This window comes from Brachionichthys hirsutus, chromosome 6 (genome assembly GCF_040956055.1).
Source record: "Brachionichthys hirsutus isolate HB-005 chromosome 6, CSIRO-AGI_Bhir_v1, whole genome shotgun sequence".
Classification (NCBI taxonomy): domain Eukaryota; kingdom Metazoa; phylum Chordata; class Actinopteri; order Lophiiformes; family Brachionichthyidae; genus Brachionichthys; species Brachionichthys hirsutus.
This window is the reverse complement of record NC_090902.1, coordinates 6158236-6183259: the sequence shown is the minus strand read 5'-3', so window position 1 is coordinate 6183259 and position 25024 is coordinate 6158236. Positions and strand designations below refer to the sequence as shown.

Below are 25024 nucleotides of genomic sequence, written 5' to 3'. Positions count from 1 at the left end.
ATAATTATTACACAAACGTCTTGATTGTTTGTTTTTCTTACACCCCTGTAATTTCTGCTCAGTGGTCTGGGCCGTTGCAGAGCAAGCATACGTCACAGCGCTGCTCGGGTACCTGGCACTAGAAACTATACAAAGAATTGCAGTACTGTATTGTATATTGTGTAGTAAAGCAGGTAGCTTTAATAATTACAAATGTAAATTATTTTTGATATTATTGCCTATCTTTGTATTTTAGTCGCAGTGATATGCAATCTAATAAATGCTTTGCTATCTCCTCCTGACCTATAGCTTTTGGATACTCAAATAAAAACTTTAATTCATGTCAGTGCAACTTTTTTTTTTACTTTTTCAACTGGCTGCATCATGTATGATTACAGTGTTCATCTTACCGTTGTCTGCCTTCTGTTTTGATTTTGCATGATGTCAGGGTCATCCATTCAGACATTATGTCAATACGAAAGCCTTATATTTACACTCATACTATATTATTTATTTTCCAAAAAATAGTATGTTATTTTCTCTTGAATCCTCTATAGGATCACATTTAATAATAGTACGTACCTTCATTTATCATTTATGCTTTGGTTGTCCACACACACACACACAAAAGACAAAATATTTTCATGCAGACAAGTCTTAATTTCTTTATTTTATTCCAAAGACTATCCGTAGGAAAGTGTACAATTACAAAAAGAAAAAATCAACAACAACCAGAATTGGTTGCTGTACACAATCATTAGAATTTTAAAAGTTAGGTATGTGAGCTGTAAGTTACGAAGTCGAAACAGCTTTGTGATGAAAAGAGGTGTCCCCCCACAGATAACAGCAGCTCCACTGGAAGCCAGAGATTTTCCATATGGAGATGCTGTTACAGCTGGTGAGACCCACAGGGACAGCACAGCAGATGCCCCATGCAAACCACAAGAACCTGGTGGTGGGGCTCATTTCACCTGAATAGTGGGTTGGAAAGTGTTCATCTGATATTTCTGTCACAATGATACAAAGAGATTGAGGTCCTTAAAGTGTTTAGAAATACTTTTTCACTTGTAAAATAATAATAAAAAAAATAGGATTGTGTTACTTTGTTCATTCAGCGCCCACCGAACTTGCATTTCATACCACGTGTTAAATAGACATAAAGTATGTGAGTTCTTCCCAGCAGAGTCCAAAGAATCATAGGTTTAATGTTCCAATAGACACAATGGCAAACAAGTAAAAAGTCACATCCTTGATAACTTCATATCATTTTAGAGCCCTCAAGTGATGAAACCAGAGGTCGTCAGACTTAATCTAACATATCATCATGTCTGCTGATCTTGGTTTTTACTGCTTGTAAGAAACTATTACCCACCCAGTTTGAAACCAATAAATTCAGGGTCAGGAGGGAGCATCATTTCAGCCAATGACTATAAGTCATAGTCCATCAAAATTAATCTTTGACATATAGCTATTGATATGGCTTTAACACAAGTTGTAAAGGCAAGTGTACATCACCTCCTCGTCTTCCTCTTCATTTCACAGAATCTTTCTTCACTTGTCCTGAATGAGCTTTGACCCTAAACCATCTCCTTCTGTAAAAAAAAACAGAGCCATAAAATAATTGAAGCATAGACTGCAGAGACCTTCGACCCTTTTGTCTCCTTCAACTTTATCCACTCAGCTACAGATAATTCTACTGTAAATGTGTGAACAGATTCAGTTACAGAGAATGAAGTTTGAAAAGTGTGCGTCTGTCTCTCCGTGATGAAGAAATGATTCATTATTTTCTCGTAACCTTTTATAGTGTGAGGTTGACTTTATACAATTGACTTTATGACCCTACATTAAATTAGTATGGTTTCTTGACATTTAAAAAAGATTAGAGGCCGGAATGCGCGTGCGTGCACAAACACACACGCACGCACACCCAAGGGGCTTGGAGAATGCAGCAATGAAGAGAGATTTTAATTTAGATAATTAAATTGCTCAAAAGTTGATCTGTGACTATTTACTTTCTTGAAGCAAATGGGAGTTGTAGTAGAATAGGTGTATTTGGTATTTACTTGAATCAAATTACTAATAATTTCGATATAATAGTACAACTACAATAATATATAATACCACTAAACCTGCTACCCATACGCCTCATATATTCCACAAATGAAATGAGAAGTAATTTCATATCATAATGGAATATATTTCTTTGATTACTAATTTTCCATTTCATTATTAAAATAGGAAAATGTCATACTCACCAAGAAAACACTGGAAAAAGAGGTACGTAGCAATTAAACTGTGAGAAACATTAGAAAAATGGAAAAACATGAAAAGAACAAATGCATGGTAACAAAAACAAACCAAATATATAAATAGAGGAGAGAAGTAAGAATGAAGTGAACAGGAAGAGAGAGAGTTATGTCTCTGAGTACTGCTGGACTTGTGACTAAGGGCTGCTTAAGACTGAATGGGGGGGTGGGGGGGTACAAAATCAATCATTACACTCACTGTAAATATGTAACAGCCTAAACCAGCCCATAAAAGTTAGGATATTACATCGTTTGAACATCCTGGTACACATAAGCAAAAGATTATTCTTAAGAAATAAGAATAAGAGAGAAAAAGAACCTTGTCGCAGACATCAAATGAGATGATGTCAGAATGAGATTATATTTGAACATACATTTTATATGGCTGAAAACGATTTGCAAGTATTTGCATTATGTTTTAATTAACATTTTTGAAACAATAACCCAAATGTTTTGAACGGGGGTTTGTAGTACATGGCGGACTACATCAATGGCTCCTTCCCATTCTCAACAGATTTACTAGCTAACATTAACAAACATAAATTTGCCAGCTTTTTATGTTGTTTTTATTTATTAAGTGTTTAGACTTTTATCGTTGGTTGTCATATTAAAACGAAACGTTGAAAAGTATTCATAAAAAAGAAAAAAAGCGCAATCGTGAGTTTGACCTTTGTGGGCTCCCGTACGAAGCATTGCTACTGAGAAGGAGTGTTGTGGACTGATGTGTAAGAAGCTACCTAACCTTTTCTATTTGTGTATTTGCTGCTGTAACTGCCGTTATGAATAAGATAACACTCGTTTATTTAATCAAATATTATATACAAGCACACATTAGTAGCTGCGATTATGGATAGTGTGTTCCATGCCGCTACAGAGCTAGCCAGCGAGGCTCACAAGCTAGTTTTTAAGCTAATTCGATCGTTAGCCACAGTAATGCTAATTCTGGCATTCAGCACAAGAGCTGATGTCAGGTTTCTAGCTAAAGTAGCTGCAAGCTAAATCGTGCTGAAGTTGAATCACATTGGCTTACATTGTGCTGGAAGCGTGCTAGCTTCATTAACCTCATTTATGGTTTATTAAGCAACGCATCAGAATGACAGCTGAGCAATCTGCTATGGATGCCTATGATCTGTTTCAGGTCAAAATGGAAGAGCAAACGACACTAGAAAGCCTCTTGGAGATGGGCTTCGAAAGGAACAGAGCGTGAGTGACGCTAAATCCAAAAGGATGATGTTCCTAGGTTTAAATGGAAGCCGTCCTTTCTCATCTTCATGTCTTTCCAGTGAAAGGGCGGTGGCAAACACAGGAGACAAAGGAATAGGAGAAGCCATGGATTGGTGAGTCTCCCACACACACAATCTAACACGCTGGCGTGGAAACGCCTTGCTGGACGTTTACTCTGCCTTCTCTTAGGTTAATGGAACATGAGAACGACCCAGACGCCGATGAGCCCTGCGTGCCACCTGAGGGGAATACGCTCGGAGAAAAAGACGCCAGCCAGTCACCCAGCGAAGGACCGACGCTGGCGGAGACGACCGAAGGTCAGCGTCTTGTAGGGAGTTACGGTAGCGTGATGAAAACAAGCCCGTATGGAGTACATCATGTCAAAACCTGACAAAATGTAACGACATATACCTGCTTTGTAGGGTCCATAAAGTTCTACATCTCCATTTGTTTCTCCTTTTGATTAATCACAGGTATATCTGAATTTGGGTAATTTATACGTGAGTTTGCTCACATTCACCTGGTCACGGCCTCGCCACGCAGCACAAATGGACATATTCTCCATGATTTTGTATTTTGTTTTAAAGAGTAAATGTCTTATGTATTTAATTTACAACACAAGGCAACGCAGATGTTCACATTGTAAATTATGAAGCCTGATACACACACACACACCATTGTGTCATTGTATTGTTCTGCTTTCTCTGTGCATTATGTTGTGGGTCTTAATGGTTGTCAGTAAAACATTTCATTACTAGTCGATATATATTAGTTTTTTTCATGCCCTTGCTCATGTGTATTTTCCCGGCTTTAGAGTCGACGGGTACCGACGGTGATGATCAGCAGGGTGTGAAGAGGCCAATGTCAGAGGAGGAGAAACACGAGCAAGTTAAGAGGTGAGCCTCGACTACGCACCTGAGACAGTGTTGGTCTGCCAATTTTATAATACCAATTCAGTACTGGTGTAAAGCTGATTCCTGAGTTTCTGCCTGTTCTTCAGGCTAGAGGAGCTGATGCGAGTGAAACAGGCGGAGAGAAGACAGCGCGAGAGGGAGGAAGAGTTGGAGAGGGAGAAGCAGCGGAGGAAACATGGCCAAGAGCTGCAGCAGATTCGCCAAAAGCTGCAAGAGAATGATATGAAAAAACTCACTGATGACCGCAGGAGAGAGAAGATGGAGGATAAAATGGCAAGGTAAGCTGTTGACCAAAGTACACGTGTTCAAGTAATAATAGATGACAGCATACAATGACTGGACTGCGTTTAAGAAAAATGAAATGCTGCTAGTTGATTGAATGTCATCCTTATTCATCAGAAGGGTGGACTCCCGAGTCTTATCACAAGCTGAGAATAAGTACATTCTTTGTGGTCTTTATTCCCATCAGACAACGGGTTAAAGAGAAGATAGCACGAGACCGAGAGGAGCGAGCACAAAAGGTAACCTTTGCTTTGTTTGATTTTTAGTTTTCTGCTCTCTTCTTCTCCTTTTTGGATTTAGTCTTTGGACTTTGTGACTTTTTTTTTTTGGAACCTGTTTAGTTTGGCGGTTGCGACCAGCCAAGCACGGCTGCATCGTCTCAGCCGGCTCAGCCCAGCCTCCCGTCGCCCACCAGTCACGGCCCTCCACCCACGAAGAAAGAGTATGACGAGTCCAGGATACAGGTGCATTTCTGAAATGAGCATTTTATGTTCAAAGAAGCACAAAGAACAGATTTCATTTTAACAGATCGACTCCTATTTTAGACTTCAGTTTTTAAGATTAAAATGGATAAAAAATGTCACGCATCAGCAACGCTTCTGCATCAGTGAAATAGTCAAATTGAAAGATGGCAGAAGATTTGTTTGTTCTTTTCCTTTTTTAGGTCCGTCTGCTGGATGGGTCGGCCATCTCAACGGTATTTAAGGCCCAGGAGCAGCTAGCGGCAGTACGTCTCTACGTGAAGATGAACAGCAGCATGCCAGAGGGTGAGGACTTCACGCTGCTGTCACCCTACCCCCGACACGTTTACACCGATCTGGACATGGAGAAGTCCCTCAAAGAACTGGGTGAGCACTGTGATATAAACACACATGATGTATTGATTATTGCTCGTCATATGCGGTGACACATTCTCTCTGTTTTCTCTTCTCTGTGGACTCGTGGGGAGCCCAGCAGCTCTGACCTTTTTTTGTTTCTGAATTTCCATTGTCTTTCAGGCTTGGTGCCTTCAGCCGTGCTGGTTGTTGCTAAAAAGTGAGATCAGCAGGATCTGCTCTGAGCCTACCTCACCACCGCTTCCACTACGTCGACACAAAATACACCAGAAAGAGCTTGAACCAGGAACGGAGCTGCGCCCTTCAGTATCACTCAGCATGCCTGCTAACTGAACTGCAGCTTTCTGGAACTTTTCATAGTAACACTGGAAAAACAGTGCGGTTAAACGGTTGAATGATGCCTTGCGCCCCCTGAGAAGGGATTGATTTATGTGCAGTGTTTTGGAAAGTGACTTTTACGATATGATAGCTGGCTTCTGATTGGTACTGATCGCTTCACGGTTTTCCTACAGCACAAAACCTTCCTCATATAGCAAAATATCACACAAAACCCAGTTGATTGGTTCTGAAAAGGCCTTAAATTTAATCCTTCCTGATTTTTGGTATTTTATTTTGACAGGGTTTTTCTTTTTTTTAAATAAATCTAAGTACCGGGTATATTAATGTCTGCATAATCACCAAAATCTACTTGAAATAAAAGTGACTTGGAGAATTCTGACTTTTGTGCAAGTATCTTTTTTTCTCTTTTAAAAGAAGGATTTATTATCCTTTAGTCAGAATTGTAAATGCCTTCAGTAGCCACAAATTGGCACGCTATGGGAAGTTGGAAGCTGACAGGGTTACGCTATAGAAATAACTAGATCACTGGCAACATCACAAAGCTGTGTTGGAATGTCCTGAATTCCCGGGCTGCAGCTTTATTAGGACATATTTCTAAATTAAGGTTAAGGCTGGCATAGCCCGTTACTCTGATTTGTCATTTATATGAAATGTTTAGTTCCAGATCTTTTGAACAGATAAGTCCAAAAACCTATAAATATAATTCTTCCATTTTGGACTGATGATTGGCGAGTCCTAACAAAATCAGAAGTGAGCTGCTTATAGATGTTTTTCATACACGACGGTACAAAAAATGTGTGTAAATAGATGAATGACGGCCGCTGTCGGATGAGACGTCAAGTTAATATAAAGACTCGCCTGTGCTGTGAAAAAGACCAGTCAGTGAGCAAGACACAAACCTGAAGTTGTTCCTAATCGCTGTTTTACGTTTGCCTGTGTGAATAGTTATTACTGCTAAAGAGCAGGTGGCACCCTGCATGGCATCCTCTGGAACAATTGAATGAATGTGTGTGAATACTGGCTTGTGAAGTGCTCCGAGTGGACGGTCAGGCGAGAAAGGCTGACCCTTTAATTGGTAACTGCATACAACTTTGTGTATAAATGGGCAGTTGGAAGAATGCTTGAGGTTAATTTAATTGCCCATTAATGTAATTAGACTGAGGTGAAGATTATAGCCTCTAAAGCCCACTTGCAATTGAGCAAGATTAAAAACTCTGTTGACTTTGCACATAAGAGTTTCTCTATAATCCCTGATGTGAGACTTGAGGCAATGCTGTGATTTGTGACCAAGGTTTTTGTGTTACAATAATTAAGATTTTCCAACCCTCATTGATCTGTTGCGACACACTATAAAAACAACTTTATATACATTAGAAAAACAACACAGAAGCTACTAGGGAGAGTACAAAACATCAATCATCTGATTAAAACGAGACTGATCGCTCAGAGGACGGACGTCGCGGTCTCCTTTCATCATCTTTCCACTTGAAATTATTGACATATAAAACCAGCTTCTACCATTTAAATCCAGGACGGTGAGGTGACGGAGGAAAGGACGCTGGCGTGTTTTGTTTTTTTTTAGCAGGGGAACTGATAAGAGTCTGTTTCAGTTTGTAGTTCAGTCATCTGGGGGTCAAACCGCATCAGGCGTTCAGACCTGGTTTCAGGGTCACCGTCTCTAGCTGGGAGGGTAGTAGCCCTGGCTGTAGTTCCAGGTGTTCTGGTAGCCATAGCTGCTGTATTGTGGCTGCTGGAAATGAATCACAACAAAAAAGGGCTGTTGAACATTGTGCCAGTGTGCTCCATCCATCCTAACCCTTCCACAGGCCTGAGAAACCATTTTAGATTAAAGTGGACACATCTTTAATGAGAACTGCTGTTTCTCATGCACGAAAAGACAAACACACACTCACAACTACAGACAGGTATGACCGATTCACCCGAGTCGCGTGTTTTTGGGATAGTGGGAGGAAGTCTGGAGAACATGGAGAAAACCCACACAGAAACATTTGCAAAATCTTGAGCCCAACCTGGTACCAGCTGCTATAAGCCCCATAGCCGCCCTGCGCGCTCCTGTCGGCTCCCGTCACAGGTGGAGGGGGCGTGGTGATTGGGACGTGTGGCGTGGTGGGTGGGGCTTGTTCAGACACAGCGACAGCAGAGTCGTCGTCACCTTTACTCGCCTTCTCCAGGTCCTCGTCCCTTAAAAAAAAAAAAGTTTCTCTTGAAACTGATCGATTTCAACATCGAGTGTTGTCGTCCTTTGTCTCTCACCCATCCTCGGCTTCTCGCTTTGCTCCGCCCAGTTCCTTGAGCAGATTCTGGTGCTCTTCATACACAGACAGCACGCTGAAGAAGACACACGCGACAGTCAAACGCAACGAAGGAGCTCCACCGGGGACTGTAGGACTCCTCGGGGCTCGGAATGCTTCACAGTTATCAGAAGGTTTTCTGTTTAATTCCGACCTGCGGATGGAGTCGCCGTAATCCTCAGCAAACTGCAGGCCTCTCCGCGAGAGGAGGATCTTCGTGCGCGAGGCGAGGGGAGCTGCCAGGGCCCGCGTCACACACTCCTGCACCGCCTCCGCCGAAGCCCAGGGATCCTCCGACACCTCCAGCTCCAACAGGTTCAGGTGTAGTTTGTCGTTATCCTGATGGAGGACACAAGGAGAGAGAGGAAGTTACACACGACAGGCGTTTATGTTTCTAACTTACGAACTTCTGGCTTTTTAACGCTCACGTTTCAAGAATGGAGCTGCAGTTTTTATTTTTGCTGGAACCTCACAAGGTAACCAAAGCAAAGAATATGACACAGACCTTCGTCTGCAATGTCTGGCCCAGTTTGTCATTTTAACTACAGTTACTACTACATCCGTTTCGAAGTGGTACTGCTGTGATGTTGTCTCACCGGACTAATGGCCAGTGCATCCTGTAAAACTGTCCGGGCTCTGCTGGGGTTCCGTCCCAGTTTCAGCAGCAGACGAGCCAGTTTGATGGAGTAGAACGCGTGTAACGTGGGCCTCTCTTTGGAATCAGCCACAGCTGCCTGCAGCAAGGCCTCCGATTGGTCCAGCCGACCCGCCCGTCTCTCCAAGGCCACCCTGCGAAGGAGGACCACGGCCAACCCGGGTAGCGTCTTGTCTAAGGCATCCAGCACTCGTCTGGCCTCATTTAAGTCACCTGATGGAGAAATAATGGGAAAGACAAAGGTCCCGCCGGTTTGTCTTTTTTGAGTTTTGGACGATTTTCCGTGAGATAATGTCTCCCAATCAACTAAATATGTGAATCATAAATAAAATAATAAATTGCACAACTCTTAATGCAACAGCCAGTCTCACTGTCAGCAAACATTAATATATATATATATATATATATATATATATATAGTCCCTGTCTCTCCTCTGGACATGTCCAAACCATCGAAGTCTGTCCCCTCTGACCTCGTCTCCAAAGCGTCTAACCTTCACTCTCCCTCTTATTGTCTCATTTCTAATCCTATCCAACCGGGTCACTCCCAAGGAGAACCCCAGCATCTCTGCCACGTCTAGCTCCGCCTCCTTTTCCTCGGAGCTCAGACACGGCACTCAGACACGCAAAAAGACCTTCAGACATTTCCCGTGACAAAGAAGAGGCTCATTTTGCGTGTGCGATTTGACATACCGCGTCTCTCCTCAAAGGTCGACCAATTCAAGTGAATGTTGGGTTTGTGCGTCAGGTGGATCTCACAGGCCCGTCTGAAAACAGCCTGGGCCTCACGGACGCTCTGCGACTCCAGGTACCGCGTGTACTGAACACAAACAAGAGATGCTCTCACTCGACATGAATATGCCTTAAGATGTCTCAAAGCAGGGCTCACACAAAAAAGGTGCTCTGCTCACTCTGGTCCAAAACTCCTCATACATAGCGCAGGCAATTAGGCAGCGCTCAAAGAGGATGCGAACCCTACGGTCGTCATGGGCAACAGCAGCATCCGCTGATCCTTCCGGAGGCTGGGCTGCCACCTCTGTTTCTCCTGTGGCTGCCTGGTTTGGATCTAGTAAAAGATAATGGGAATTTTCATCAGTCGGTAAAATCCTATTCAGTCTGATTTAAGCCCGAGGACCAATGCCAGACCGGATCGTTTTATTAATAAGCATGTTAATGTTGGTGGGATAAAATGGAGGAAGCAAAGAACATGTGGCAGAACCGTTGATGCTTTCGGATGTTTTCACCTTGGTTGGGGTCTTTGGTGTCCTTGTCCAGCTGAGAAATCTCCCAATCAAGATAAGAGTGCCAGGTCCGCAGCTGGAGACGATCGAGGGGCTTGACATGGAAGTACGGACGTTTGATCTGCAGAGCCAAGAAACGGAACACAGTCAAGTCAAGCGGACTTGCGAGAAATGCTTAAAGACTGTAAAGGCTGGTGGGGAGTTCCAGATCTTAAACCAACTAGAAGTGGACAAAGTTGTGAGGTCATAATGATAATTGAGGTTAAATATCTGGAACACTTCGTTTGATAAGATGCAAAACATCTTTTCACGTTAATCCTAAAAATCAAGTTTACTTTCCATCCATGACATGGATAACTGAGAATATTCTCAGATATCAGTGAAGCAGCCACTGAGAAAATCTGGATTTTTGTATCCAGACGAGTATCAGGATCTCAAAATGTAATGGGATCTAAATTAGATCCATCTTCAGATCCCCCCCCCCCCCCCATCAAAATACATCCAGCAGTATTTTCGTAATCCTGCTAACAAACAGACAAACGGCGGCAAAAACATAACCTCCTCTGCAAAGGTAAATACGACGATTGAACACAAGAACTTCGGAGATACAAAAGAAAATACATCACAGTGGAGTAGAAAGACAAAAACACTAACGGCTTCTTCAAAGTGCCATCTGTTGCGAACTCCTCCCTCGTTGTCGTGGTACACTTTGTCCCTGCGAATCAGCACTTGCTCCCTGATCTTCTGCATCAAGTCCTCCTAAACAAAGACAGAGGAATCCCCAAAAAGAATCCTTTTAATTTCTCCACCTGCCCATCCTGTCGGGGATGAGCGTGAGCCAGCTGGAAGTAACTCACTGTGTCTGCGCCCTCAGGTGTGGCGGGTCCTTCCTCTCCTGGAGGCCTCTCCTGCTCCTCCTCCTGGGCCTGTTCAGCACGTTCTGCCTTCTGGCTCTGTCGGCACATCAGCCTCAGCTCCTCGTACTCCTCTGGGGAGAGCACCTCTTTGGGTCCGTGGCTGCTCAGGTGTTCCTTGAACCTGACAGATGAGATGGAAGGAAGAAAACGCAATTTCAATTTAGATTCACAAGAAAAGAAAAGGGCAAGAAACATATCTGAATCTGAGCGTCATTCTTGGAATAGTAAATGTAGCACACAAAAATGCATTTGTATAAATTGATTTCCATTCCTTCATTTGTGTGTGTGTGTGTGTGGTCTTACTTTTCGTAGTGGGTATTGTAGAGCTGGGTGGGGACTCTGAGGACTCTGTCCAGAACAGCTGCCGCTTTCCTCGCATTCCCTTGCTCCTTCTCCCACTCAACATAAAGATCCCAAAGCCGATCAGAGTGGAAGTCCATTCCTGCTGCCTGAACCGCATTCTCAAACACACTGGAAGAAGATATATATATATATGTAAAAAATATATACATATTACTTGCAGCTAGAATAGTCATTTACCACATTAGAAATGTATAGAGTGTATTTCTGATTAGTATAAAGTTATCATTGAAAAAAACATTGATTTTCTTTCAAAAATAAGGACATTTCTAAGTGACCCCAGACTTTTGAACGGTAGTACACACGTGTACGTACGTATTCAGACACTTCTATTTTAATTTTTTTATTCATCAAATTTTCTTTGCGCAAAGAATGCTGTAAGACGTGAACTGGAATAACGTGAGAATGTTCATCTACCTACGAATTCGCGGGTGTGACTCGGGCAGGTTCATGTCAAGTGTTCCCAGCAGCAGATTGATGTAGTGGATCCACAGATCTACACTCAGAGGGATTACCCGGAGACCCCGAATACACACCTGGCACAAATCACCACAATATTAGCTCACAAAGAATTGCGAGAAAGCCTAATTATTATTATTTTTTAATAGCATTGTACGCTCTCCAGTTTTACCTCCTCTGCTTTCATGTTGTTCCCTTCACGGCGCTCCAGATCGGCAAATTTCTTCCAGTAGCCGTAGCAGAGCGGGTAGCGAACAAGAAAGGCTTCTAGAGCTCTGCGTGACGCTGCAACATGGCTCTGGTGAGGTGACAAAAAAAAAATACAAAGTCCAACAGCCAACTTCCAGAACAAGATGCTTCGTAGCCTATTTTCGGCCACTAGGAGTTAATATAGGTTGCTTGGTAGTTTGAAGTTATTGTAATGCACATTTATTGAAGGACGGCAAGAGTGAGTTTACATCTACCTCGTTTGGTCTGGACTTTATGACTTCAGTTTTTTGTGGACCAAAAATGCACCATGACCATCGGACGCAACAGCAACAGCACAGAATTTACTCGTCACCAATAAAAGCGGCCCGTTTACCAATGAGGATAATCATTCGGCAGAATGTATGTATGTTGTAAGAAGTTCTTTAGTGTACTTTGAAAAATCATAGTGAAACAAAAATGGATGGAATCAAAAAATATAAAATACCACAAAAGCCTGAACCTTGGTCTCTAGTCTTCCAGTTGCAAAGCCGCCCTGAGAAGGTTTCCCAATATATACGAACCTCAGTGGTTGTCCTCCGTTTGTCTATTCAAAACAACAAACACACCTCTTGCTCACAGTACTGCAGGAGGTCAGTCCAGCTGGTGAAGTCTTGGGGACTGTCATTGGCTGCTTTCCACAGACGCTCAAAATCTGCTGGCATTTCCCCTTCCTCTGCAGCGTGAGGTATGGACGCCTCAGGGGCCTCTGCGGCGATGCTATTCTCTTCTGACATCGCTGCCATCTCAGTCGGAGGTGATGTATGACCTTCATGAGCCATATATGTACCTGAAGGGTAATAAGCAAATAAGCCCTTCTTGGAACATGAGATATCTTTTTGATGTGTGATGTTACAAGAGCATTACAAAAGTGTGTAAGGATTTGAAATTTATACTCAATCTGTGGATCAGAAAATCATTTCAGCATCAAAAAGCTCTTGTTCCTCAAAAATAAACGAATGAGAAGTTAAAGTTTACATTACAGTTTGTACTAATGTTGTATGGGCACTGCATGATTAATATCTAACATTTAGAACCATAAATGTATACAATGTTAACAATAACTAATAATATTGTATAGTGAATGCTGTTTTAAAATACTTCAAGTACACCGGATTTTGTAGGGGAAAGGTTACTTTGAAGATCCAGCTTATTCTGTATTGATAAACTATTACGGGTGATGAGTAACCAAACCAGAACACCGTAGGCAGGACCCCGAGTAAGAAGATCCTGCATCAGCTCCAATGTTTATCATTTTAAAATGAATTAATTATAGCAGACATCAATAAGGAAAAACATTGATCCCAATGAAAACCAGTAAATTAAGATATATCAGTAATGGCTGAAAGCACTTAAGTATGAATGCAAAACCTTTCCATAAGAAAATACCACTGGCCGAATTTAAGAAATTATCTTTCCAGAAAAAGTATCTTCCTACAGTAAAATTAAAAAAAGTGTGACAAAGCACACATTCTCATACTTACCTTTATGACAACAGTAAATCAATGGAACGGATCATATTATATCGTATAACTGTTCTATAACCGACAGCTTGCGATTCACGCACGACTAACAAAACAAAAACAACATCCGGTAGCTTTCGGCTTTTTTTCCTGAAGCACCACCTGCCTTATCCTGCAGAGGTATCTGTCATTCATTAAAATAAAATTAAACATCAATCGTTTTGGATATTCTTCCATTAATTTGTGAATATGAAGCAGTGACAAGCAGCCGAAACACTGAGTCGCTTCACCTGCGCTACCATGGGTCTATTAAAATAAAGTTAGCCTAGCCTAGCTTGCGTTCCTTTCTCCAGACCAGGTCCGTCTAAGAGTTCGTTCATAATGCTCGACTACATTAAAATAATCCAAAATAGTCTGCTAAAACGCCAAAACTTTGTATTGTCAATTCCTTAACATTAATAAAAACTACCTGAAGACTCTTCATGCTCCCCGTTGACGCTCATCTCCTCAAACCCTTCAGCCGCCATGTTTAAAAATAAAAATAAAAGCTCCTACGTCATAGGTGTGCGACAACAGATGAGCGCGTTCGGTCCATGCAATGCGCCGACTTTAAAGTGGCCGTCCGGTTGCCACAGCTTTTATTAATTTCTAGTGATTCTATATTTATGTAGAGTAAACACCATGTTATTAATTTAGTGCAACTTTTCTTCCGAGCATGTAATTGTCTGCATTGTTTTTATAAATTGTGACAATTCTAAAATGACAAATGTATCAAAACTGGGGCGTTTTTTTTTTCATTTGCTCAACTTTATTGTCACTTGGTCTCATCTTTTAGACTAGAGTACATCTGATAGCTTTGATTGACAACCGACATTTGTTACCACCAATTCAAGCCACTAGTAACAAAATGTATACATTAATGATGATTAAAAACTAACTTATAGAAAAAAAATCCTGAAATGTAAAATTATTTGCCTAGTCAAGAATTCTCCAGCACATTTGTTTGAATATTAACTCATTTAATATTCATTTAGGTTTACTTTTGTAAACACCAGAGAGAAAAACAATATTTGCTAGTGAAGCAACTTGAAAATAAATTGGATTTGACCTGATCATTAAGATCCAAATTACACACTGGAAATACTGGACAGTCCTGACTTCTAGTAACACAAAAACCTATCCACTTCTCACTTCAAGTGCATTAAAATGATCCAGCAAATACAGGGGGGGGATTAAGAAAGGGCAATGACAGGGTGATCAACAAGCAACGGTAGTTCAGCCCCCTGCAGTGATTCCTGCTGTTCAAAAGAACAGCTGAATTCCATCGTATCTTCGTTGAATGACTGAATCACTCTCACTGTGACATCATGACAATGAATCACTCAACGCAAACTCGTCACTTACAAAGGAAGACGTTAAACCAGCATGAATTGGCCAGAACTGGTGAGAAACTCGTTTTCGGTTTGTGGCATCAGAAAGCTGACATTACAGCCCCACAGTTGTTCTCAAATACATGAAATGTGACATGATTAAATATAGCGTGCCTCTGAGCTGACTGACGTGCTTGGCCAGAGGGAAGGAATGAATATTTAAGTCAAACTGGAAAGGTGGCGATAAATTGCCAGTAGGTGGCGCGTGTGCTTTGCGAATGTGAATCTTCATTTTAATTTGCAAAACAAAATCCTCCATTGTGATATTTTTGCTGAGGCAGACAGGATGGAGAACCCAATCGATACTTAAACCATAAACAAATGCATTCCAGGACATTTTACCTCTCAACTCCAAAAGATTCATCACAATGGCATAATTTGTGTTTCTCGATTGTCATCTACCTAAAAATGCGACAAACCATAATCCAACTCGTAGTAATCCTTTTGGTTCCAATAATTGTGGCTCAACACGAGAAGGACATTGCAGATGCTTTGTAGATTAATTCAAACAACAAGTTAATTATGCATCGTAATGTGCACTGTATTCCCCCCCCCCCCCCCCATTATTCCTATCCTGTCTGTTAGTCCTAAGCATCAGTGCCTTGTATCTGTTCTCTACTTATGTTCAGTCATTTTCGTCCTCCTGTTTCTCCTCTATTGCTACTCAAGCGTCACAATCCAGTCTCCGCCTGCATTCATGCCAGGCTTGCGGAGTGTCAGCACTGACATGGAGGCATCAAAGTCATACTCCAGCTGGCTCTCCTCGCCACCTGCAGAGCAAGAAGGAGACAGCATCACAGAAAGTAAACTTATGGTTGAGGGGTGGGGGCAGTGTCAAAACAACTCCAAGAAAGAGTCAGCCAAGTCACACTAATTTAATCGGTTTTGAAATGTGACCACAGCAACCCTCCTCTCAGCCATTTTCTAGCAGACTTCCACAAAGGCGCTCTAAATTCCTATCCGATCAGCGGTCCACGTAGAACGGTGCTCATCGTAACCGAAGTATTTACAGCAGTCAGCATGTTCTCTGGTCTACGGCACTCACCGGCAGTCTTCAGCGTGGCCCGCTTGGGTTTACTGGCACCCAGGATGACAACCCGCTCAATCCAGGAGAGGGTGGAAAACTGGGAATCGGGAGCCAGATTACTGTGGACCAAGCCATGGCATGTGATTCATACGTTATTATTTGAGGTTTTAAAATACAATGACAAATAATGTTTTGATGTGCAAAAACAAAAACGACAATGTGATGATTTGCTAAACTACTTTTAACAACATTAAAAACTAGACAGCTTGTTTTACAGTTGTCCACCCTTATTAGAATCCACTTTGTAATATTAGTAACCCGTATGACCAATCACAAATATAGCCGACTGGCCTATTCCTATTGGCGTTGCAACTTCCGCTTCTAACCACAGACGTTTTACTTCAGGGAAGGAAGTATTACACGCAGCTAAAACCTGAAGGATATCCTTTATTCACTTACACAGAGGTGAGGGCGTTGTTGGTGAAGGAGAGCCTCCTGTGGATGAACTCCTTCCTTTCATAGTTAAAGGTGTGGCCGTCGTCTATATAGAGCTCCCCCTCTGCAGTTCTCTGTCGGGTCAGAACTTAAAGTGTGACAATGCCACTTGGCAAACAAACGTGGTACAACAGCAGTGGGTGACAAACTGTGGCGTAGATCTGTTGTCAGGGTTAACACAGGTGCGTTACCTGGGGGTTGAGCGCCACAAATAAAGTGTAGGGATCATGCTCCATGCAGGTGGAGGACCTGCGAACTCGAAGCTTCCTGGGAATAATGGAGCCGCCACGCTGGAACACGGGAATCTGACAATGAGATAAGAAGCACCGCATTAAAAACACAAGAAAAAAAATTATGTTTTTTGTGTGTCATGATTTGGAATCATCATCTGAGACGAATTCTGCTCACAGACTGAGACCAAGTTCAACTTAAAATGATGGAAACACACACAAAAAAGAAATAGAAGGCCTTTCAGAGCAAAAGGGAACTCATTCTGGCTGGGATAATTAAAAGACGTGGAGGGCCTCCAAACACTCGTCTTTCGTGATTGAGGAATTAACAAAGATCTTTTGGCTTCTTACAGAGCTCATGGTGACGGGGATGTAAAGGTTCTGGGCTCCGTTGTGCTTCTGGAATGTATGGACATCAAACCAAACCTGAAGAACACACAAATATCCAGGTTAGGACTCTAGAGTCATTACGACACCATGTCTCATAGAAAGAAGCAGTCGCCACAAGAAACATACTTTAACTGTGTCCTCTTACCGCATCTTTGCCAGGCAGGTAGGCAGTGAGTCCCCTGGATCCCTCCTCAGTAACTGGGTGAACCAACAAGTCTCTCCCTGCAGCAACAGTTGAGCAACATCAGTGTGTCTGATAATCGTTGGAAGCTGAACCTTCCTTAATGTAATAATACACTGTTATTTGTGTGCAGAATTTTAGTCATCCTGGAAATGCATGGATTCTGTACGACACTAAAGACGTCTATGAACACCAGACAGTTGTTTTTTTTGGGGGGGGGGGGGGGTTAACAAAAAGTCAATCAGACCTCTTCAGCTTTGGGTGACTCACCGATCAAGAACTCATCATCCAGAGCAAAAGTAGCAGGATCCTGAGGATACTCCACCCACAGCGGTCTGTGGCACAGATACACAACTATTCCGTTTCTCTTTTTACAGAAGTGTGTTTGTAGATGACATGAAAGAGTTCGTGTCCCACCTGGACCTTACCTCATGACAGGCTGGCCAGTCTTGTGTGCATGATAGAACTGCTGGTACCAGTAGGGCAGGAGGGTATAGCGCTGGCGGACCGCCTCGCGGATCAGCGCCATGTTTTCTGGGCCGAACAGCCAGGGCTCGCGGCGGGGTGTGTCCAAGTGTGCGTGGGCCCTGAAGAAAGGCTGGTACGCCCCGGTCTGGTACCAACGCACAAGCAGGTCAGGGCTCGGAGATTTGAAGAAACCACCGACATCAGCTGTGAGAGGCGGGAACGTTTTAGTGTTAGCGTCAGGTCTGGGCCGTTCCAAACGATGACTGTCAAAAAGTCAGTCGGATGATTATTCAAAGGTTGCGTAAATACACCGGGCCTTCGAATTTATATGCCGACAGACCTTAACCTTCATAAAACTCACCACCGCAGAAAGAGATTCCAACCAGGCCCAAGCTCAGACACATAGGAATAGAGATCTTCAGATGGTCCCACTCTGCAGAATTATCCCCTGTCCATACGGCGCCTAAAGACAGGTATCAAGATGCTGCAATATAATATAACCCGCCACAAAGGATTCTAGCACATTACCCAAAAGTATTAAGGGTTTCCCCAATCTACAAGCTTTGTTTTTGTGATTTTACTTAGCTTCATTTACAAAATAAAGAGCTTACCATAGCGCTGTGACCCAGCAAAGAAGGCCCTGGTCAGAACAAATGGCCTCTCAACTCCTCCTGACCTCTGGATCAGACCCTCTGCTGTGGCCATGTGCTGTTGGTTGGACAGAAGGATCAGGATAATTAGTGGAGGGATATTTTTTTTTATCATCTAATGTTTTAGAGCATATTGTGGTTCTCGTTTTATAGAATTTTGCAAGTTATAACGGTTTAATAACATCATTGAGTTTGTGTCTGGTTTAAATTGAACCTCTGTCAAGACGAAACATTGTGAATTTCTGAATTTTCCATTTTCTAAACCTTATTTAACATTCATGAGGGCAACGTAGGCCTCAGTCAGCCATCTAGACTTAACTATTTACTGGTCCTTAAAATGTTAATTATTATTCTCTACTCTTTGAGGCACAAAGACTGAGTCTATTCAGTTTGCATCCCAAAGGTGATGTCTTTATTTAACACTTTAATTTCATGCTTTGCAGTCAAAATATTCTTGCCATTGGATCTCCATAAACTCTTCAAAGATTATTTTAAAATCATAATGTTAAAGTACAGTGATATCCTGCTAGCTGTGCAAACCGGTTTAATGGCCAAGCTTCACAATTGTTTTCTGCCATAAAACAAATCAACCTCATTAGTCATGCATAAACTACCAGACAAAGTGTGTGCACTTACGACATAGAGGCCATACAAGTTGTGCACGTCACGGTGCTCCCAGGCTCCGTGAACTGCATCCTTGTGCATGGTGACCTCTGGTCCATTGAAGACAGACGGCTCGTTCATATCATTCCAGGTGTACAGGTTCTCCATGGAACCCTGGAGAAGGGACAGAGATTGTGGATGCAAGTCTGGAAGCCAGAACGACTATGGAAAAGCTTCCATTTGGAATCTATAGACAGACTGAATGAAGTGTCCTCAAGACTCACCTCATACTGATCGTATGCAAACATGCTGGCCCACCAGGCCCTCATGTCTGTACGGGTGAAGTCTGGATAAGCGGCACTACCTAGATGTCACCGTGCGCCACGAGGGGAAAGAAGGAGAATGGCGAAAAGTACATCACTATAAACCGATTACCTCAATGAAGAGGGAGGTAATTAAAGTATATTTATAAATGTATTTTCATTGTTTTATGGTGATTATTTCATGTTGCCGGTCTCTTACCGGGCCAGCACCAGCCCTCATAGTCTCCACCGTCTTTATTCTTGATGTAGAAGCCTCGAGAGCGGATTTCATTATGGATCTTGTAGTTGCTGTCTATTTTGATATGAGGGTCTACAATGGCCACCATCTATGAGACAATTGAGGAGAAAACATGTCAGTAAGTATTGAAAGTGTGAAGGGTGCCGTTACTGCAATATCAGATAAAGATCGACGGAAGGGGAGCAAAGTAGATACTCGAGAGCTTCTGGAATGAAAAACCTTTGTTGTTGCTTTTTAAAGCAGCTCGACACCAGATGAATCAAATATCCGCACCTTGCGTTTCTTGTCCAAAAGACGCTGCAGCATCTCCTTCGGTGTTGCGAACTTGTGTGGCTCCCAGGTGAAGTAGCGCTTGCCATCTGTGTGCTCAATGTCGAGCCAAATAAAGTCATATGGAATGTCGTGCTCGTCAAAGCCTGCGTCCACCGCCTGCACGTCCTCCTGGTCATTGTAGTTCCAGCGGCACTGGTGGTAGGCGAGAGCAGCCAGGGGAGGGAAGGCCTGGGTGCCTGATGAATGATGGGGAGAGAAGCGTGGACCGAGGAGATCAATCAAACACTTTCAATGGTACCAAAGTACACAGGTAGGAAATATGATAAATGGTATTCTGACTTTATATTTGTTGTTTCTCATATTTATAAGCTTGATTTAAGTAAAAGAGAAAAGTTTTATTTAATCTAATTATCTAATTCAACCAAATGAATATTGTTATCTACAGCCTGCAGGTATTAAAGATAACGGACTGTTCTTCATTTCGTTGTAATATAATGAGTATATAAATAATGAGGCAGTGACTGACTGAAATATCCAAACCACTAAAAGGAATTCCTGCATAATGACTGACTAATCACGGTAATTTGCAAAAAATGTTTGCCAAATTTCAGCGTTAGAAGTTAGAACTTCCTCAGGCAATAAAAATTTGTGTCAAGAGAGACATAATCAATAAAAAATAATTAAAAAACACTTTTTAAATTAATCATCCGTCTTCCTACCTGTGAGGGAGGCATACTGAGCGAAAACATCTTTGGGGGTCGGTCCAAGCATTATGAAGACATCAATAATACCACTCTCAGAGATCCAACGCACATCCGTCTGCGGCGTCTCGCTGGAACCTTGCACGTAATCTAACATTTTCCCGAACACAGTCTGGAGGGGGGGGGGGACAAAGTACAGAAGAAATATTTTTGCCAATTATCTCTGACCATATCCATCCCGAGCAAACATAAGGCGTAGGGAAAAAGTGATGCACCTTCCCAGCTGTGTTAGAGCTGATATCCACCCAGGTCTCAGCAGCATTGAGCCAGAAGATGCCTGTGGTCCGCTGGGCACTGTGGGCCAACATGACTGGTACGGCACCATAAAGCGCCATTGGGTTATACAGCTCATACTGAAAGACGTCCAGGCTGTAGAGTCGATAGGGATCGCCATTACTGAAATAGAAGAACGCACACTCACTCGGGTTTGATCCATGCAGCTAGGAACCTTTCACAATAGATCTTTATTTTGTTATTAAAATTGGACTCATTACAACTCACTCTGTTGTTTTCAGCCGAAGGTTGTCGGCGTGTTCCGGGATGCCGTAGACGTGCTCAACCCCCGGCAGCGAAAAGTCTAAACTAACAGCAGATGGGCCTGTAAGGTGAAAGCATCCAGTCAGTTAGAGGCGGCGAAGCATAAGGAAGAGTCAGTTATCAGTATTCTGATACAAGATCATTTCAGACATCCCCTCACAGTTCAATGGAAATGAGCGGGAGTGGGAAAATAAAGTGGTCACTACCGTTGGGTTTGCTGTCTGAGTGCGATTTAAACATTTCCTCCCACATGCCATCTTCTTTTTCTTCATCTTCTTTTGCTGCCTGACACATAGAACAGAAACAAATTTAAAACAGTGGATCAGCGAGAAGAAATTTAAATGGGGAATAGAAGAGGGAGATCGTTTTTTTTTTTGTGGGAGGTACCTCAGCCTGGTTCTCCGGCTCTGCTTCCTCGTTCTTCTCGGCCTCGGGGTCTGCCTGACTGCTCCACGGCACAAAGAACGGCGGAAGGGGGATACACAAAAACAAAGGACATGTCACTTTGGCAAAGTTATCTATTCTTGTGGCATGAAACCATATATGGGGAATAGAATTAAACTGTAATAAAAGAAAAATGACATGCAAAAAGGGAGGGTGGTGAGAAACAACCGACTCCACAATGACATCCAACAAATACCTCATTTGGTTTTGAATTACCATAATTATAAAGGACAAGAGCAACTCCCTACCTTGTGGCTATTTCATACTTCATGGGACAGACTGCAAGTACTACCCATAAGCCTCCTTATGGAACCGTCACCCACCGGCTCCCCCAATACACCAAAGACACCCTCAAAGACCAACTACTCGCCGTCTCACACAGAGGATGAGGCGCATTATCTACCGCAGCGCAACCTGGCAGTGGAGCCAAAAGGGGTTTTCAAAATCTTACATGGAATATTCAATAATACTGTGAAAAATCAAGGCTTGTGTTGTGCGTTCTGTTTGTTTTTCTCTGCGCAGAGTTGTTGGGAGGACTTTTGAAGCTATACCTTCAAGGCAAACAGCAATTTGTAAATAATTAACGAATACTCCACTAACTCGGCATCGCAAACGTCAGCAGATTCACAACGGACAAAATCTTTCTTCTTAGCGGACCCACACCTGCTGCAACGAGCTTTATTCTTCAGCTACGCTCTCACCGTGAATCGAGCCAGTGTGAGAAATCATTGCACATCGAGTCAAATCACACGGCTGCTCATGCAGTTGCAGTGCCGGATTAGCCGGAATAACACTTTAAGCCATATTATTTTGTTAATCAAACACTGATCCGATAAGACAGGTTTGCAGTTATTATCGCTGGCAGGCACAGCACACCATGCGTCATGTGATCGTTCACCGTCGTCTATAAATCAGGATGATTTCTTCTTCTTCTTCTTCTTGGATTCATTAAATAAGGTTAGAAATAAACAAAAGTCGTTACTAATGTTTAAATGGCCCTTTGAGATTAAAATGATTGAACGTAGGAAAGGGGACTGGGATGACCCCGTTATTCCGGACCAAATCCAACGCAGGCATGTGAATACTCACCCACACGGCTCGCCCTCACTCTGTCACATTTCTTTTTTTTTGGGTGAAACTGTGCGGTGTGATGGGCACTCCCTACGCTTTTTTTTTTTTTGTCACTTGGCAGCATTAGCACAAGGTACAGAATAAACACTTACAAATCTTAAGGGTCTTTACCTAGAGAATACCCTCTTGATATTATCCCACACGCTAGCCACTGTGCTAGTTACTTTATAGGAGAAACTAGGATGATAGGGAAAAGAGGACAGAACAACGAGTCAGACAGTGCTCAAAAAACAAACCATTTCATGGGAACAAAAATAGAAATCCTCCACCGAGTGAGAACGTGGATTAAAAAGAAGCTGACATTTGTAAATGTGTACGCATGAGCAGGTTCTCACGTGTCCTTGCGCATCCTCAGGTGCTCAAAAGCCAGCAGGCCACGAGAGTTAAGTGACATCAGCACGATTCGCCCTTCCATGATGTCCAGCCTGAAGGGCCGGGCACTCAGGATGATCCTCTGAGACTCCGCCCCCAGGGACAGCACCACCCAATTTTCATCCTGGGACAGGAGAGACAGGCTGAAGAGAGAGAGAAGAAGAAGAAGAAGAAGTAAGGATGTTAAAGAGGCGCTTTCCGTCCTCACAGGACAAAAACTGAACAACTCAAGTATATTTATTGGATATGGACGGACACAATAAATGCTGACTCTATATTAAATCCTCAAAAAAAACTTAAAATTAGACTCAAGATAAACCCAGCAATATATTGTTACTATTAGAAGGATGTCTTATTTGTTTCAACGGATGAATTTATGTTTTCTTTCCAGCCCAAATGTAGCTCCAACGGATTTACTAACGAAACACAAACACACCCCGTTTACTTTGCCTTTCCGGTTCCACCTAATAAAATACCCACACCACACCCCAGTCAGTACAAGTACTGCAATACTCATGGGAGACTTACGGCTCAGTGGGAGGCTCCTGCATAAGCACGTCTGGGACCTCGTAGCGAGGCTTCAGTGGCTTCAGCTCATTTATCTTCACCCTCGTCATGTTCCCCTGAAGACGGTAGAGCTCGAGCAGCAGACGCACCTGAAACCGACACAGAGAGAGGAAGAGGAGGGGTGAGACAGAAGAGAAGAAGATGCGTAGAGGGATACAAAGGGATCTAGTCATGGGCTCAAGGCAGTTGAGATTAAATGAGTTTGCTCAAGGGCCATCTTTGCAGTGTTACTATCCATCATCATCTGGTTTAGGATGCCTCAAATTAGTATCTTACACTTTCACAATATCATGACTATTGTCACAGAGAGGTTCCGACCGCCTTAAGAATATATTTACCAAATATCAAAGAGAATCATTTACCCCTCGGGAACTACCTACCTTGTTGTTGTCGTTAATCAGCTGCAAGGTGAGTCTGGTGTTGGTCAGCTCCATGGTCTCCAGCAGCGCTCGATAAGGAGATTCACCAGGCTTCAGAGCTCGCTGGCGCCTGCGGGGATTTCAAACCAGTGACAAACCAGCATTCAGTTTCTCTGCCAAACAGAAATACGAAGTAGATTGAAAATAAGTGTTCCATATTTTCCATCTTGCACCCACTTGCAGAAGGTACTCTGCTCACAGGTCTTGAAGTTGGCCTTGTCCACAGCCCATGTGCCGCTAAGGCTCACAGCCAGCCAGAGCACCAAGGCAGGCGCCATCCTGCAACGAACATCGAGACATTTATGGCGCTTCAGGCGAAGATACGCAAACATTCACTTCTTCAATCCAGTGCCTCACATCTGGAGGGCCAGTGCCCAAGAAGGAGCCTAATTAAACAACAGCACGTTACACAACATGAAGTTAAACACACCAGGACTTTGATTCCTGAGTGGGTTGTGGTTAAGAGTGCTGCCCCCCCCCCGGCCCTCAACTCAAAGGCAGAGCCAGAGCCAGAGCCGGGCAGCAGAAGCACTTCCCGTTTGCTCCTCCTGCTATAGCCAGACAATGTACACGTTAAAATAGAAATCTTTTTTTTTCACATCAGACCTCGAGGCACGCCTACGTTCCAGTCAGATTATTTTAAATTATACAAAAGAGTCAATATTAGTATAGTTAGTGTGTAAGCTAATCAGGGCTAAAGTTAGCTAGCCCCGGCTCAGAATTCTGTTGGATTAAAAAAATAAATAAATCGGAAAATCGTTTTTTTTTTTTTTTTTTTTAACAACGACAATGATGCATTCGTCTCCTTTGGACCGACTGAAGTCAGATTGCATTACAGCGATGACATCGCTATTTACTCTTCTAACCAGGATATCCTGCTAACCTCGCTACGAGCCCGTCAATACATTAATTCAATTGGGATGGGGGGGGGGGGGGAGATCTCTCGACATTT

At 42.8% G+C, this 25024-nt stretch overlaps 3 protein-coding genes across 3 annotated transcripts; 1 reads left to right on the top strand and 2 right to left on the bottom strand.

Annotated features, from left to right (window-relative positions):
• Positions 1 to 2971: 2971 nt before the first annotated feature.
• ubxn1 (UBX domain protein 1) lies at positions 2972 to 6257 on the top strand. The gene is made up of 10 exons (XM_068740425.1): positions 2972 to 3010; positions 3424 to 3488; positions 3569 to 3622; positions 3699 to 3826; positions 4324 to 4405; positions 4510 to 4701; positions 4893 to 4944; positions 5047 to 5169; positions 5370 to 5553; positions 5704 to 6257. The coding sequence occupies exons 2-10, from the start codon at positions 3430 to 3432 to the stop codon at positions 5742 to 5744; spliced, it is 915 nt and encodes a 304-aa protein (XP_068596526.1). The 5' UTR covers positions 2972 to 3010; positions 3424 to 3429; the 3' UTR covers positions 5745 to 6257.
• A 965-nt stretch (positions 6258 to 7222) lies between these two features.
• si:ch211-114c17.1 (pre-mRNA-processing factor 39) lies at positions 7223 to 14060 on the bottom strand. The gene is made up of 15 exons (XM_068740450.1): positions 14003 to 14060; positions 12640 to 12860; positions 11997 to 12122; positions 11783 to 11901; positions 11309 to 11476; positions 10946 to 11126; positions 10743 to 10847; positions 10092 to 10209; positions 9759 to 9913; positions 9541 to 9667; positions 8789 to 9060; positions 8347 to 8531; positions 8155 to 8229; positions 7911 to 8082; positions 7223 to 7630 (listed from the first exon to the last, which is right to left on the bottom strand). The coding sequence occupies exons 1-15, from the start codon at positions 14058 to 14060 to the stop codon at positions 7559 to 7561; spliced, it is 2154 nt and encodes a 717-aa protein (XP_068596551.1). The 3' UTR covers positions 7223 to 7558.
• Positions 14061 to 15543: 1483 nt separating this feature from the next.
• On the bottom strand, positions 15544 to 24102 carry ganabb (glucosidase II alpha subunit b). Its single transcript, XM_068740691.1, has 23 exons — positions 24034 to 24102; positions 23615 to 23742; positions 23050 to 23229; positions 22826 to 22891; positions 21527 to 21584; positions 21346 to 21424; positions 21104 to 21200; positions 20816 to 20998; positions 20561 to 20679; positions 19842 to 20077; positions 19530 to 19656; positions 19292 to 19371; positions 19041 to 19181; positions 18366 to 18462; positions 18116 to 18217; positions 17715 to 17958; positions 17557 to 17621; positions 17251 to 17327; positions 17067 to 17141; positions 16677 to 16790; positions 16450 to 16559; positions 16009 to 16109; positions 15544 to 15733 (listed from the first exon to the last, which is right to left on the bottom strand). Exons 1-23 carry the CDS (start codon positions 24085 to 24087, stop codon positions 15624 to 15626), a joined length of 2643 nt encoding a protein of 880 aa, XP_068596792.1. The 5' UTR covers positions 24088 to 24102; the 3' UTR covers positions 15544 to 15623.
• Between the last annotated feature and the right edge of the window lie 922 nt (positions 24103 to 25024).